At 46.4% G+C, this 17,320-nt stretch overlaps 1 protein-coding gene across 2 annotated transcripts in view; it reads left to right on the forward strand.

Moving 5' to 3' along the window:
* The window catches only part of eepd1 (endonuclease/exonuclease/phosphatase family domain containing 1), a 245,448-nt gene extending 238,674 nt beyond the window's left edge, over nt 1-6,774 (forward strand). For both annotated transcript variants that reach the window (XM_072509734.1, XM_072509733.1), the window contains exons 9-10: nt 3,305-3,499; nt 5,619-6,774. In XM_072509734.1, coding sequence (XP_072365835.1) covers nt 3,305-3,499; nt 5,619-5,818 — 395 coding nt within the window. In that variant the 3' untranslated portion in view covers nt 5,819-6,774. The remainder of the gene's footprint in view (nt 1-3,304; nt 3,500-5,618) is intronic.
* Nucleotides 6,775-17,320: the final 10,546 nt, after the last annotated feature.

Genomic DNA, 17,320 nt, shown 5'->3' on the forward strand with positions numbered 1-17,320 from the left:
ACATTTACACACTGAATGGGTGTTCAGCAAAGAGATCACCCAATCTTAGTACAGTTTTTCCAATTTTAGAGGAGACTGTCTTGTGGGCATTTCACCCCGAGGGAATTGTCAGGGAGCTTGGCAATGAAAGGGTGAGTGTTACATTTCCATTTTCATGAAATGGGAAGGAAAATTGACTTTGATAGAAGAGACTAGGTTATCATGGAGGGAAAGCTCACTTTGGAATGTAGAAAGAAGAGGGGAATCCTGTTGCATTTTCAGAGTGGCACAGGATGAATGTGGAGGTTAGTTGGGTGGATGTTGAGGACCAGAGGAACATTATTGTGGTTCCGGGAGGGAGATGAGTGCATGAGAAAAGTGTGGGAAATGGGATAAACACTGTCGAGGGCCTTGTCAACCACAGTGGAGGTTGGAGGGGTGTCTTCAGTTGTGGAAATAGGAAGACATGTTAGAAGGACTGGTGTGGGTGGTGGTAATATCATTAAACAGATGTGACAGAGATGAAGAAACTGGAAATGGGGTGGAATGCAGTCAAGGTACAGCTGTGGGAGTCAGTAGGACTATAGTAGACATTGGTTGGCAGTTTAAACCCAGGAATGGAGATAGAGATGCCGAGAAAGACAAAGAAAGAGTCATAAATGGACCATGTGAATGTGAGGAAAGGGTAGAAATTTGAAGCAATATTAATAAAATTTCCTAGTTTGGCATGGGAACAGGAAGTGGCACTAATACAGTCATGACTGAAGGAGGTGACCACAGTAGGGTTGAAACACAGAATGTTTCACTTATCACACAGAAGGCAGGCATAACTAGCACTCACGTGGGTACCTAGAGTAAAACCCCTTATTGAGAGTAGATGAGGGGAGGGGAGTCAACAGAGAACTTGTTCAATGTAAGAACAATTTCATCCAGACAGAGAAGAATGGTGGCAAGTGGGATTTAGTTCAGCCTCCATTCAAGGAAGAAACCAAATGTTCAAGCCAGTCTAGTTGGAGAGAATGGGATAGAAGGTCTGAATGTCCATGGTGCAAAGAAAATGACTAGAGCCAGGAAATTGTTAAAAGTGCAGAAGATGCTAGCGGTAGAGTCATAGTTTACAGTTGGAAAGGACCCTTTGGGGAGAAGACATAGTCAAGATGGGAAGTAAGTCCGTGGAGAAAGAATGGGCTGAAATTATGTTTCTGGATCTTGGAAACGAGGTAGAAGAGGGAAATGTAGGTTTGGGATACTGAGATCAGAGGCAATGGGGAGTGGGGGGGATGTTTGGGAAGATATCTAGAAGAGAAGAGGTGAGTGATGGTTTGGTTCCCTCTAATATATACGAGTAAAAAAGTCCTCTGTTCATGACTTATGTGTCTTAGCATTTTTGGAAATATATTTTTGGTGGAGGGGGAGAAGGTGAGAGGACAATGATATTTCATCAAGTCAAGATGACTTAAAAACCAGTTTGTTCCTTCAAAGCAGTAGCAGGAAAGGTTTGCTTCCCTAAAAATTCTATTGGGAAGATAAAATAATAATATTAAGTCAGAGCCAGATTCACCAGTAGCATTCGGCTGCTGAAGAGACTGAACTCACTGACGTGTTGATTGCACCCTGGACTAAAACTGTTCCCTTGCGACTGACTGTCAAACTACTAAAAAGCTGGATACAACTGTTAATGATAGTGGGTGTGATGTAACGGCCTCAGCTTGCCCAACTTGGTGTCGATACGAAGCCGCTGACCTCTTGCGAGATTTGCAATGGTTCACGGTAGCACAGTGGTTAGCACTGTTGCTTCACAGCTCCAGGGTCCCAGGTTCGATTCATGGCTTGGGTCACTGTCTGGGCGGAGTCTGCACGTTCTCCCTGTGTCTGCGTGAGTTTCCTCCGGGTGCTCCTGTTTCCTCACACAAGTCCCGAAAAACGTACTGTCAGGTAATTTGGACAGTCTGAATCCTCCCACTGTGTACCCGAACAGGCGCCAGAATGTGGCGACTTGGAGATTTTCACCGTAACTTCATTGCAATGTTAATGTAAGTCTAGTTGAGACAATAAACATTATTAAAACTAAAGAAACACCTCGCGAGAATTAACAGAGGGTGCCCTGGAGGCACACTAGGACCGGGCTGGGGGAGGCCTTACCAGGTGGATGGGGGCGGTGTTCCCGGCGGCCTCCCCGAGGTTGGGAGAGAGAAATGGTCGAAATCGGGGATGGGAGATGAAAGTGTGTGTGTGGGGGGGCGGGGGGGGGGGGGGGGGGGGGGGGGGGGTAGTGGTGGGGGTTGGTGCAGCCAATCAAAATGGTGCCCCAATGCTCGCCAGCAGGAAATGACTCTAAATGCGATCCCGGTGGAAACTCTCCGAGGCCAATGAAAAATGGCAAAGCCCCATTGAATAGCGGGGTGTTTCTCAGCGCAGCAGTCACCGAGAAACACCCCGCTAAACACGCCCAAAACAAAGAAAAGTACAGCACAGGAACATGCCCTTCAGCCCTCCAAGCCTGTGCCGATCATAATGACCTAACGGAAAAAAACCTTCTGCCCTTAATAGGTCTGTATCCCTCTATTTCCTCCCTATTCATGTACCCATCCAGATGGCTCTTAAATGTTGCTAATGTGCCTGCTTCTTCAGGCAGCACATTCCAGGCACCCACCACTCTCTGCATGAAAAACCTGCCCTGCACATCTCCCTTAAATTTTCCTCCCTCTCATCTTAAACCTGTGCCCCCTTGTATTTGACACTTCCACCCTTGTATTTGACACTTCCACCCTTGGAAAAAGCCTCTGACTATCCACTGTGTCTATGCCTCTCATAATTTTGTAGACCTCTATCAAAGGTCTCCCCTCAGCCTCCGTATTTCCAGTAAAAACAATCCCAGTTTATTCAACCTCTCCTCATTCAGACTAGGCAACATCCTGGTGAAACTTCTTTGCACTCTCTCCAAAGCTTCCACGTCCTTCTGATAATGTGGTGACCAGAACTGCACTCAATACTCCAAATGCAGTCTAATCAAGGTTTTATATAGCTGTAACATGATTTCCCAACTCTTGTACTCAGTGCCCCAGCTAATGAATGCAAGCATGCCACATGCCTTCTTATTCATCTTGGCCACCTGTGTTGCCACTTTTAGGGAACTGTGGACCTGCACACCCAGATCCTTCTGTATGTTAAGTTCCTAAGGGTTCTGCCACTTACAGTATAATTCATACCTAGATTTGATCCTTCAAAATGCATGACCTCGCGTTAGTCCAGATGTAGATTTTTTTTCTGGTTAAATCGCAACCAGTATCTCTGAATTTGTCAATGTGCTTTGTATCATTCCCAGGTGAAAAGGACATTGTTATTTTGGGGGACTTCAACCTGTCACCTGAAATGACTGGTTTTGACATCCTACGAAAAGAGAAGTTCCTTCACTGTGTTCCAGCCAATACCTTCACTAACATTAGCACTAAGAACCCTCAGGGTTCAAAGTCTACAGACAACATCTGGATCAGTCGCTCACTCAAGAAAACATATTCAGGTATGCATCAGATCTGAAGAGGGCAGATTGGCAAGATGTTGGAATTGTACAATTCGTTCATTTTGTTTTAAAGCAAAACCCCTGCAAATCATATGAACAATTTAAGATTAAATTAAATTGTTTGAATGCCCCTTTCCAATTAGTTAGTTGTTTAGTGAGTGGCTCGGTGTCACAGTGGTTAGCACTGCTGCCTCACAGTGCCAGGGTCCCGGGTTCAATTCCAGCCGTGGGTCACTGAGTGGAGTGGAGTTTATATGTTCTCCCCTTGTCTGCGTGGGTTTCCTCCGGGTGCTCCGGTTTCCTCCCACAGTCCAAAGATGCGCAGGTTAGGTGGATTGGCCATGCTAAATTGCCCCTTAGTGTCCAAAAAGTTAGGTGGGGTTATTAGGTTATGGGGATATGGTGGAGGCGTGGGCCTAGGTAGGGGTTCAGAGGGTCAGTGCAGACTCGATGGGCTGAATGGCCTCCTCCTGCACCGTAGTGACCCTGGTAATTATTGATATGATGTTATGTAGTAATTTGGTGATGGGCCTGGATGATCTGGCGGGCGGGCACAAGGTTTTTTGAGGCAGGTTCTAAAAGGTCACGAAGTGTATGGATGGGGGGGTTGCGGGTACATCATTATATGGTGCGCTGTTCCCCTAAGATGTCACCCGCCCTCCATTATCTCCATCTGTCCTCCAAAAGCCAGTCCCGAGCCCATCTTCCTGGGATCTTAGATCCCTGCCTGCCGTAAAATCCCGGGTCTTACCTGTTTCCAGCAGCCTTTGCTGTTCTTCCTGCTCCTTTCTGCAGATCTGGCAGCACCGGCTACTCAGCTCTGGTACTGCTTAGACTGCTGGAGCTGTAGGCCAATCTGATTGAGCAGGACTTCCTCCCACTTGGGGGCGGAAATCCCATTTCCACCTAGCTTTGCCTCTGGCAGCGGGTTATGGCTTTCCAGGATGGTGGTAGAGGGGAACAGTCTGAAATTTGATGTAACTGCTGCAAAAAGGCCCATTCACTTCAAAGCACTATTTGTCCCTTACTTGTCTCAGGCTCCAGTCTTGTGAACAAAGTTCAACTGACGCCACCTGCTGCCCACCGCCTCACCCTTAAAGCCCATTATTTTCATATGACCCTAAACCATTCTAGCACTTTAGAGGGTTAAATTATGAGGACTGGTTACATAAACTTGTTTTCTATCCCCTTGAGTGAGGTAGTTGAGGGGTGGTCTAGGAGGGGTATTCAAAAGGCGAAAGGATTTGATCAGGTAGATAAAGATAAAAAATTTCCTCTGTTGGGGAATCAAGAACGAGGTCCTATAGTCTCAAAATTAAAGCTGGACCATTTAGGAGTTAAATCAAGAAGCGCCATTTCACACAAAAGGTGGTAGAAATCAAACTTGTGAATGCTGGGACAATTAGAGCTTTCAAGAGTATGATCATTAGATTTTTCTCAGACAAGAAGATTGAGGGATCTGGAGCCAAGGCATGTAAACGGAGTTGATGAGCCATGAATGACAGAGCAAGCTCAGGACCTCTCTCTGTGTTCCACACGGGTTTCTCAAATTAACCTGCACCAAACTTTTTTCTTACCTGATAGCACGTGCATTTCCCAGCAGGGAGGACTGAAAACAGTCTGCAAGAATCCAGAGAAGCATTTATTCACCGTCTCCTCTTTCTTAGAAGCATTAGCAGCATCCTCCTTTGTCTCACCACTTCCTCCAAGGATGGATTTCAGGCACACCCATTGCAATGAATGGGCGGGGAAGTGATGGCTCATGTTAGGTGTTAACTGTGCCTTGTTGACTGAAATGGAGAGATATTTGGCAAGACTTTATTTAAATTGGCAGTATGCCATCGGTGTCTGCGTAGGGTTCCTCCGGGTGCTCCGATTTCCTCCCACAAGCCCCTAAAGATGTGCTGTTAGTAATTTGGACGTTCTGAATTCTCCCTCAGTGTATCCGAACAGGCGCCGGAGTGGCGACTAGGGGATTTTCACAGTAACGTCATTCCAGTGTTAGTGTAAGCCTATGTGTGACATTAAAGATTATTATATATATAAAGTAACTCAACATCCAAAAGCATCAATTTGTATTTATATAGCACCTTTAATGTTTTATTTCCCTCTTGTGCAGGTCATTGGGCTGTTGTTCGAGAAGGCCTCACCAACCCCTGGATCCCTGATAGTTGGTCATGGGGTGGAGTTGCATCCGACCACTGCCCATTGTGGGCAGAGTTCTACATAGATAAAGACTTTGACGGGAAAGTGCCATTTGGAAATGGCAGCGCAGTGACTGTTGAGCAAGGAGATGGGAGCACAAAGGACGAGCGGTGACACATAGCAACTGTACGCCACATTGTTACGGGACCGTTATTACAGAACCGGTATTCGTCCACGGACCTCGTGAGTGACTGAATGCAAAAGGATCTAATCTGCCTTTTAACTATTAACTTTCGGTTGTGATGTGATTTGTTTCTGCTGCAAATAAGTATAATCAGTTGTTTATTTTTGAGGGAGAGCTGGAAAGAGGAGACCTTTAGGTGGAAGAAAGGATTCTTTATGCCAAATGAAGTGGCGATTTAACAGTATGTTATTAATATACTTTATTTTGAAAAAGAGGATGGTATTTAGTTTCTTCCTTCCCTCCCTCCAGCTCAACAACCTTCAAAGTACTGCACTATTCATTCAATAACACTGACATAGCTTGAATTCAGAAGCTAAACATGAAAGATACAGCTTCTGCAGGCATTTTGCGATTTAGGTGACACAAGTGAAAAGGTTGTATTTGTACGTAAGCCTTCCCAAAATAGTAAAAAAAAAGATTTTATTTTGTGATTACTTTTTTCCCTTTTGCACAAAACTTTAGGATATATTTGTTCCTATTCTGGTATTAGCAATATAAAAATAAATTAAATAATAGATTTCTATTTGTACTGAGCTTGCAATGGTACAGTACTTTTTCAGAAAGGGAAAATGTTTGGTACTCTAAGATTGCACCTGTTGCACATTAGTAACATACTGCTGGGATGGTAAACCTGCATTTTGCCTGAACCCAGAGAGTTAAAAGGGAAGAATCTGTGTTCTGCAGTAAGATGGTGCTGACACAGTGCAGTTACTTCCACAGTCTGACACTCGAGTGTCGACCGTCTGCTGTCAGCCTGTGACTAGAATACCAAAATGGTACCATTTATGACTGTTACTATAATTACAACTTGTAATATGAGACTGTATGTTACTCTGAAATTGCACCTTTGATTAAAGAGCTAATAAATTTAACAAATGTGAGAAAATTGTTTACACACCTGTGTCATTGTCTTAAATATAAAGATGATTGAAATATTTGCCGTTTGTTGATTACAAAACATTAGTGTTCAAATACTGCAGTGAGGCCTTCCTTCCTCTGGAGGAAAGGAAGTCCACTCCAGGTCTTGTGTGATCTGGCATCAACAACTCCAGTGTAATTTAATAATGTGCTGGAACCTGTTCAGGTTAGTGACACAGCCAGAAGAAAAGGTGAGTCATGATTATTTTATACCAGAAATATAACAAATATAACAAATATGAAAGGGAGACAGCAAGACAATTGCCAAAAGCAATGGCTGATATCAAAAAGAGACCTTTTTTGGTTAATATTGGATAAAAGGCAGGAATATTGTACCACTTGTATATTGTGAAAATGACCAAGGAGGAAGAAAACGAGATGTGGAAAAAAGGCAGAACAAAATGGGAAAAAGGAAAAAATAGAGCATTCTCTCTCTCTCCAACCCGTGTTCTCTCTCTCTCTAACCCATGTTCTCTCTCTCTCTCTCTATCCCAACCCATGTTCTCTCTCTCCAACCTGTCATGATATTCAAACACACACATCATGATAGACACACCAACAGACAAATCAGAACACACAACACCACAACCAATTACAGACAAAGACAGGGACAGTACAAAAGGACAAACACGACACCTGGTGGGCAGTAGATCTGGGGACAAGGACAACGACAAGACCTGTAATAACACCACAGACGGGAGTCCCCACGTGCAGAGTATCAAGACAAAACTGTAGATAGTAAGTTTGAATAAAACAGCGTTGTACCAAACACAACTGTGTTGGCTCATCTGTGTGTCAGAACGCCCAACACCACACAACCCATGTGTTCTCTCGTTCTCGCTCTCTCTCTCTCCAACCTGTGTGCCCTCTCACTGTCCAACCTATGTTCTCTCTCACTGTCCAACCTATGTTCTCTGTCCCTTTCCGATCTATGTTTTCTCTCTCTCGCTCCAACGCATGGTCTCTCTCTCTCCAACGTGTCTTCTCTCTCTCCAACTTGTCTTCTCTCTCCAACCCGTGTTCTCTCTCTCCAACCCGAGTTCTCTCTCTCCAACCCGTGTTCTCTCTCCAACACGTGTTCTGTTTCTCTCCCCCCCCCCTCTTCTCCTTTGTCCCTAACATCTATGCTCTTATTCCCCCTGCCCATGTCTTTCATCCAGTCTCCCAGCGTGTTCTCTCCACATTGTCCTTTCTTTTCCACAGCGCAAGTGTCCATTTTCTCTGTCTCTCCTGCAATAATATTTTTACAAATGTGGTTTCCCCGTATACAACTCCTGAGCTGTTGGCAATATTTCTACGACCCAAACATTTTCAGTCCTGTTAACTCTGATCAAAAAAAATAAATGTTTCAAACCCTGCCAAGATCAAGTCAGCATTGGTGAAAGCTTTTTATGCTTTTTATTTTACAATTTGAAGGTGATATAGCTAGAGGTGTTTGTATGAAAGCTACAGCTTTCTATGTAATTGAAGAAGATAAAATGTTCTGAATCAGATGGCTAGACTTCTGATTTGGGAGGGTCAGAAGTAAAACTTTACAAGAAGGAACATTGTTCCCTTTTGACCTGCATTAGTCCTTCTTCTGAAGCATCATTCCCAGTTGTGATGGAGGGAGGTCAAGCAGCCTCATCTGTTTCTAGACATAGAAACTGTAGCCTCTTTGCCAATTTCATCTCTCCTTACCTTCACTATCTGCTATAGCTATGGTATGAAGCAATTATAAGACCATAAGACATAGGAGCAGAATTAGGCCACTCGGCCCATCGAGTCTGTTCCGCCATTCAATCATGGCTTTTACTTTTCTCATCCCCATTCTCCTACCTTCTCCCCATAACCCCTGATCCCCCTATTAATCAAGAACCTATCTATCTCTGCCACTGATTTGGCCTCCACAGCCTTCTGTGGCAATGAGTTCCACAGATTCACCACCCTCTGGCTGAAGAAATTCCTCCCCATATCTGTTTTAAAGGATCGTCCCTTTAGTCCTTCCAAAGTGCATAACCTCACACTTTCCCACATTGTATTCCATCTGCCACTTCTTTGCCGACTGTCCCAGCCTGTCCAAGTCCTTCTGCAGCCTGCCTGCTTCCTCAATACTACCTGTCCCTCCACCGATCTTTGTATAATCTACAAATTTAGCAACAGTGCCTTCAGTTCCTTCTTCCAGATCATTAATGTATATTATGAAAAGTTGTGGTCCCAGCACCGACCCTGAGGCACACCACTGGTCACCCGTTGCCATCCTGAAAAAGACCCCTTTATCCCCACTCTCTGCCTTCTGCCAGTCAGCCAATCTTCTATCCGTGCCAGGATCTTACCCTTAACACCATGGGCTCTTAACTTATTTTACAGTCTCCTATGCAGCACCTATGGGAGTCAAGCGAAGACCATGTCTATTCTCTCAGTTTTGGGTCTCTGTACATGCAACAATCTTGTACATGCCAATCTGGAGGACTGCCAGCTTGAGTTGAGTCACTTTTTACAGGTAGAATTTCCAAAAGTAATGTTCTTTCTTTCCTCCCACATCTTGAGGATTACAGCATTGTACAGCCTTGTCCTTATGTACCAGTGTATCCCGTCAGTGCTTTGATGACCTTTGAGGAACTAAACTAACATCTAATTTAGGGTTCGCTATCCAACCTCATACTGAGAATGAGGAAGTAACTGCGGCATTATTTCAGAGACTAAGTGTTGATGGCGGGGGCAGGATTCGTGAAGTTCTACGACAGCAAAACTAGTGCCGCACCTGGACCGATTCAGCACCATTGAGGGCTAGCCCCAACGCCATGTGGAACCCCTTTGGGTTACTACACATAGGTGGTGATGTGAAACATCTTAAAGAAGCCATGCACTTAAAGTAAAAGAAATAGAGCGTACATTGGTCCCAACCTTTGTGGAGAGGGAAACAGAGTTAAGGGACATAGGCTCGGCTGTGTGTGGGGTTAAAGCCCCCCGAAATGACTACATGTTCCCCAGTCTCTTCCACATTTAACAGAGTACGAAGTCTTACAACACCAGGTTAAAGTCCAACAGGTTTGTTTCGATGTCACTAGCTTTCGGAGCGCTGCTCCTTCCTCAGGTGAATGAAGAGGTCTGCTCCAGAAACACATATATAGACAAATTCAAAGATGCCAAACAATGCTAGGAATGCGACCATTAGCAGGTGATTAAATCCTTACAGATCCAGTGATTAGTAACCCCAGGTTAAAGAGGTGTGAATTGTATCAAGCCAGGACAGTTGGTAGGATTTCACAGGCCAGATGGTGGGGGATGAATGTAATGCGACATGAATCCCAGGTCCCGGTTGAGGCCGCACTCATGTGTGCGGAACTTGGCTATAAGTTCTCACAAAGTTCCGCACACATGAGTGCGGCCTCAACCGGGACCTGGGATTCATGCTGCATTACATTCATCCCCCACCATCTGGCCTGTGAAATCCTACCAACTGTCCTGGCTTGATACAATTCACACCTCTTTAACCTGGGGTTACCCCATCTCTGGATCTGTAAGGATTTAATCACCTGCTAATGGTCGCATTCCTAGCATTGTTTGGCATCTTTGAATTTGTCTATATATGTGTTTCTGGAGCAGACCTCTTCATTCACCTGAGGAAGGAGCAGCGCTCCGAAAGCTAGTGACATCGAAACAAACCTGTTGGACTTTAACCTGGTGTTGTAAGACTTCGTTCTGTGCTCACCCCAGTCCAACGCCGGCATCTCCACATCACATTTAACAGAGACACTTTCAGGTGTGTGCGGGAAACTCCCTCAAAGGTGCCAGGCCAGATATTTAACGATGTGGTGTTGCAATTGTCTCAAAATGTAACCTTCCATTCTGGTTTTAACACCTAGCGCACAGATTTCACGAACAGTCTGGATCTCACCAGGGTGGAGAAGCTGAGAGTACAGAGGGGTAGTCCTTGGCGCTGGGAAATATTTATGTAGGGGAACACAAAGCTGCAGCCATGCTGATAGAAATGCTTGTATTCTCATCACTCACCTTGAGACCATGATTTGCCTGATTTACAGACAGAAACAACTTTTTGGAAGCCATTTGACTTAACCTTGGACCATACTTAACTTGCCATAAACATCTCTGCCCTCAGCCTTCGCTACAGAAAGACGGCAGCTTATGCAGCCATTATATCGACCGCTAAAGAGTAACAGGAGGACTAGAAACACCAACACCAGCAGTGACACGAACAGCAGCTCCCTTCTCTGCAGCCACGGGCCACCCCATAAGGCAGAGGGGAAGGACACAGATCTGCAGCTCGAAGGAAGTGATAGCCCCCACACAGTGTGCAGACAGAAGATCAGTATCCTTGCCTAGGAATGAGTACCATTACTTCAGAGGCCCAGGCTTTTCACAGGGGGTCATTGCTAACATTTATAGCCTCTTGGAACAAGATCTCCTTCTAGGAGGGCCAGGTAGACCGGAGTGCATCAAGGTCACCACAGCTCTGAATGTCTTTGCCTCCAGCCCCTTCCAAGCACCTGCTATGGTCCTTGCACAATCCTCAGCCCACATCTCCATATCCCAATTTGCAGATGCCATCTTTGCTAAGGCCACCTTATATTCTTTTAAATAGAACATAAATATAAATAAATTAAACAAAAATGACAGTGGTGACAACCCCTGTTGTAACTAAAACAAAACATCAAAGGAAACTTAACTCACTAAACCATTCTCGGGAGTGATAATTCACCACAGCCCCCGCGATGTCCACGGACATTGCATGCTCCCTCACCAAAGTCACCCGGCCATGAGTAGCTGCAGTATGGCTGCCTTATATGTACTCTTTAACACTGATAGGGCAATCATTCATGGAGTGCTCCTGCCTATGCTGAAATGGCTGAATTTCTGCAGGTTCAGAGTCATAAACTGCGCATGAAGCAACCAAAACACCATCAGATGTTCTAGAATGTTCATCAGTCGGGCGGGATTCCGTCCTTTCAATTTACAGATCTTTCGTGATCACCAAAAGATTATTATCCATCTCTTTGTCAGCATTCCAGCCAGCTGCCATGAGTAGATCATATGACCCCTCTAGCCTACACCACTATTAAATATAATCATAGCTGATCATTGGCCTCAACTCCACCTTCCTGTCCCCTTGATTCCTGAGGCAACAAAAATCTATTACAGCTTTAAATATATTCAACGAAGGAGCACCACAACTCTTTGAGGGAGAGAAGTCGACAACCCGTTGAGTGAAGAAATTACACATGATCTCGGTCTTAAATGATCGGCCCCATTCTGAAATGGTCTCCACCCAGGACCATAATCCACCCTGTCAAACCCCTTCACAATCTTGGAAGTTATAATGAAATCACCTCTCGTTCTTTGAAACTCCAGAGACTATAACCAAATGTACTCAGTCTCTATCATAGGACAATCATCTCACCCCAGGAGCTAATCCAGTGAACCGCCACCTACAATGCTGGTATATACTTAGAATCGTAGATCAGGGGTGGGATTCTCGGACCCCCCGCCGGGTCGGAGAATCAGCGGGGCTGGCATGAATCCCGCCCCCGCCGGTTGCCAAATTCTCCGGCACCGGATATTCGGCGGGGGCGGGAATCACGCTGCGCCGATTGGCGAGCCGCCCCCCCCCCCTCCCCCCGGCGATTCTCCAGCCCGCGATAGGCTGAAGTCCCACTGCTGGAATGCCAGTCCCGCCGGCGAGAATCAAACCACCTCTCTTACCGGCTGAACCAGGTGGTGCGGGCGGGCTCCGGGGTCCTGGGGGGGGCGCGGGGTGATCTGGCCCCAGGGGGTGTCCCCACGGTGGCCTGACCCGCGATCGGGGCCCACCGATCCGCGGGCGGGCCTGTGCGGTGGGGGCACTCTTTTCCCTTCGCCTCGGCCACAGCCTTCACCATGGCCGACTGCCGCTGACGCTACCGCGCATGCACGGACTTCCGCCGGCCGGTGAAGTCCTTTCGGCCCCGGCTGGCATGGCGCCAAAGGCCTTTCCCGCCGGCCGGCGGCGCGCCAACCACTCCGGCGCGGGCCTAGCCCCCTCAAGGTGAGGGCTTGGCCCCTAAAGGTGCGGAGAAATCCGCACTTTTGGGGCGGCCTGACGCCGGAGTGGTTCCCGCCACTCCATCCCGCCGGGAGCCCCCGCCCCACCGGGTAGGGGAGAATCCCGGCCCAGACCTGCACACAATACTCCAGGTGTGGTCTCAACCAAGCTTTGTATAATTGTAGTAAGATTTCCTTATTTTTGTACTCCCACCTCCTAGCAATTATTGCCAACTTGACATTTGGCTTCCTAATTGCTTGCTGCACCTGCCTGCTATCCTTTTGTTCCTTGTATTTTGTTAAAATAAATTTAGAGTGCCCAATTCATTATTTCCAATTAAGGGGCAATTTAGCGTGGCCAATCCATCTAGCCTGCACACCTTTGGGTTGTGGGGACGAAACCCACGCAAACACGGGGAGAATGTGCAAACTCCACACGGACAGTGACCCAGAGCCGGGATCAAACCTGGGACCACGGCGCCACGAGGCAACAGAGCTAACCCACTGCACCACCGTGCTGTCCTATTTTGTTCCTTGTATGACTATGTCCAAGTCTCTGAACATCAACTTCAGAAGTTTCATACCCTTAAAAAATATTCTGCTTTTCTATTCTAACTATCAAAGTGAATAACCTTACAGTTCCCCACATTAATACTGTATCTGTCCCTTTGCTGTCCTCTCATTCAACTAGTCAAGTCTCCCACTGGTGTTTACATCTTCAGGCAGATTGAGAAGGTGGCTTCTTGAGATTTGAAGACCTGCTGATGATGTGTTAGGTGATTTGTCAGGACTCCTGTCAGTGATGCCAAGGAGAGTTACATCACTGCAAGAACAATCATTGGCTTGCTGAAAATGAGGTTTGGATGCCTTGGCAGATCTGGAGGTGCTTTGAGTTTACACCAGCAAGAGTGCCCAGAATGGTGGTGGTCTGCTGTGCTTTGGATACCATGGTGCTCCTGAGGGGACTGAAACAGCAGGCCCTGCCAAAGAGTGTTCCAGATGCACCTGTGCAGGGTCAGATTTGGTCATTATGGCAGGAGGACGAATGTGGTGCTTTATCTGATGCAGGAAGTGGAAAGCCTAAGAAGTGGGTGCACCTTGAGAAGTGTCTCCACTTCCATGTGCCCTTTCACTATCCTCAATCTCATGGCCCACCTGAACCTCTCTGCTAACAGAGAGCTGGAGAGCACTTTGCAAGTTGATTGACTGGCTGAGTGAGTGGGCAACAAGGTGACAGATGGAGTATAATGTGGGGTTAACTAAGGTTAATCACTTTGGTAGTTAGAATAGAAAAGCAAAATATCTTTTAAAGGTGCATAACTTCTAAAGTTAATGTGAGGCATTGGGCAATGTCAGTGAGGCTGCTTCATGTGTCAGCTTGAGTGTACAGACCATTCATCAGGGCCAGCATGCACTCAGTGGGCTGCAGTCTCTGATGCTCCATGTAGGTGGTGGCGCTATCTTTGGTGGTGCATTACAGTGTTGAATGCCTGAGACATCAAGGCATTCTTGGTAGAAATAGACTCCTCCAACTTCCATCTTTGTGGATGACCCCCGAAGCTCAACATCTGTGTCCAGCTTGAGCTCGGAGTGCCCTGCACCCATCGATAGGGACTCCTCACTTCTTTGCCTGTTTCCAAACCCTGCTTGTATTCACATGTGATGTTCACCTCACTATGTAACAATATAGCTATCTCTATTCACTACCCACCAATGTGTCTGTGTGTATCTGTGCTGGTGGAAGGTGCACCTGAGTCCTGTATTGGTGAATGCACAGGGAGCTCGTCTGCCTTGGCCTGGTCCCTCAGAAACTCCTTCATTATCAGTGAAAGACCTGTGGGAGATCAAAGACCTGAGTTTGTTCTGGCACTGTGAAAGGGTACAAACTCAGCATAGTGTAGATTATGACAGCTCAGTTGCCCCCATCACTCCATCATTGACATCCAACATTTGTGCTACTCTGCAACCCTGAGGGCATCTCTACTATCATGGTTAAATCGGTGTCTGGCTGAGGGCCCAACCTTGATTCTCTGCCTCTCCCTGCAACAATGTGCTTTCTATTGCAATGAGAGAAGGGAGTTCTAAGTGTAGGACATGAAATAAGCACTGAGGCTGCAGTGAAAACATTTGAGGAAGGTGAATGAATAATTGGGTATGAGAGGGTGATAGGATGTCTATCAACAAAGAGATGTCGGGCCAGATTCTACGTTTCTGAGGCTAATAAGTGCGGAGAATCTGTAACGTTGTACATGGAAAAAGTCAGTGCCATCCTCTCACTGATCCTGCGACCGGTGGTGTTCTAGCAGCCACGCCGCGTAAAACACCCGGTCTCCATGAAATAAACGGCCGGAGAATGGCCGAGTCCGTGGCCCGCATGTGCACAGCGACTACCCGCAGCGGACCTGACCTGCCAGATAGTGCCCCCCTGGCCACCCCTTGGGCAACCCCCTACCAGTCCTCCCAGCCCTCATGGAAGCCCCACCGGCCGGCAGCACGGCTCCCGCCCGACTTTGGCGGTGCTGGTTACTGTCCGCAGCCGCCACTCCGGGTTCCGCATGGTTGAGACCATAAGTGAACCTTGCCATTGGGAACTCAGCCCATCGGGGCGGAGCATCGGGGGAGGACTTTCAGGTGACACGCTGAGGCCGTCCCTGCGGCGCGTGCCACGATGATGCCGTTTCAGAGGGGGCGGAGAATACAAAACCTGCGTCGGACAGGCGCCGCCCCCAATTTTGGCGACAAAAGGGATTCTCCGCCAAATCACAGATTATGAAATTGGCGTCGGGGAACGGAGAATCTAACCCAGTATATGACTGTGAGGTGTGTCAGAGGAGTGCCACGCAGGAGAAGGTGAGGGAGGTGAGAGAATGATGGCTGCAGTGCTTTACCAGTCCGAATGATTGAACATTTGATGGCAGGTTATTGGCACCATGCTTTGACTGCTGACAGCCTCTGCAATCTCCCGCTGCACCAAATTGGTCCGGCCAACTAGCCGCCTCCTGTTTTGAAGGAAGAGAATTTCTCTCCTGGCCCTGACAGCTCCCACCAATATTTCCAGTGATGAAATCGTGAACTGGGGCAGCCTTTTAATTTCTGGACACAATCCAGACAGAGTTGCCTCCACTGCAGTGCTGGGTTCATTACTGCCTTTAAGTACAAATCCTTCAATGACAGATTCAGCAGCTTGAGGCATTGTGATATTGCCACTGGACTAGTAAACCAGAGAATCAGGCTAATGCTCTGGGGTCCAAATCCCACCATGGCAGCTTAGATTACATTTAAATTCAATTAATAAATCTGGAATTAAAAGGTATTCTAATGGTGACCACAGAACCACTGTCGATTGTCATAAAAACCCATCTGGTTCACTAATGTCAGTTAGGGAAGGAAATCTGCTGTCCTTACCTGGTCTGGTAAAGATGCAGAATATACTCTGGGCGGGGGACTTCAATGTTCACCACTAAGAGTGGCTCGGTAGCACCACCACAGACCGAGCGGGCTGAGTCCTAAAGGGCATGTTATGGGCCAGGGTTTGGAAAACTCCAAAGTATATCATGGAGTTCACCTGACCTACAACTGTTTATCGATTTTGGTTACAATGAGCACGAGGGCCTGCCTTTCAGGTGTCGTTGAACAGAGCAAAAACAAGCTTTATTCTACAAATTGAGTTAACATTTTTATAAATACACACAGTACGCATTTTTATCAACTACAAACATAAATACCCCACACAGCTACAGTAATCAAAGTATCACCCTTAATTAATTCCCCCCTTTAACTGTTCCAATTTAATAACAAGATCCCATAAACCAGAAACCCCTGTTCAAAGGTGTAGCTCAGCACACAGCACTCAAGACCTGATATGGATACTCTTGTTTCCTTACCAAAATAGCAGGGTTGAATTCCTTCCAGAAAACAGTGATCACTTTTAAGTTATCAAGTAATCTGGAAACAGCTTTTAAAATGAAGATGGAGAGATAGGCCAAGATACTTCTCTTTCTGAGTACAGCAGCCAAATGTGAAAACGAAAGCAAAAAACTCAGAGCCACAAACAAGCCCCAAACCAAAGCGAAAGTGAAACCAACTCCCAGGGCCACAGCCCAGCTCCACCCACACAATGGCATAATTGAAGCCATGTAATAAGACAAAAACATTTCTTAAAGGCCCACTCCCATGACACCTCCCCCCAAGAAAGAAAATAAACCATCAACTTCAAAGATGGTTTCATTTTTCACCTTTTCACTTTTCCATTGAGAACAATTGACAATAAATGTACGTTTTTTAAACAAAAACAAAAGAGGCAAACATTGTTAATAATACAGTCCATTTTAGTTCTTTGCCTTCCACCATCGAACCTGCTTCTCTTCATCACATTCATGACAAAGCATCAGCTATCACATTTTCTCCTCTTCTCTTAAACTGTGACTTTGCGACCTTGTTACTACACAATCCGGAAAAATCCCAGGATATTTGTCCTTTAACAATTCAGTTGT

The sequence above is a fragment of the Scyliorhinus torazame genome, chromosome 6 (genome assembly GCF_047496885.1).
Source record: "Scyliorhinus torazame isolate Kashiwa2021f chromosome 6, sScyTor2.1, whole genome shotgun sequence".
Lineage (NCBI taxonomy): Eukaryota > Metazoa > Chordata > Chondrichthyes > Carcharhiniformes > Scyliorhinidae > Scyliorhinus > Scyliorhinus torazame.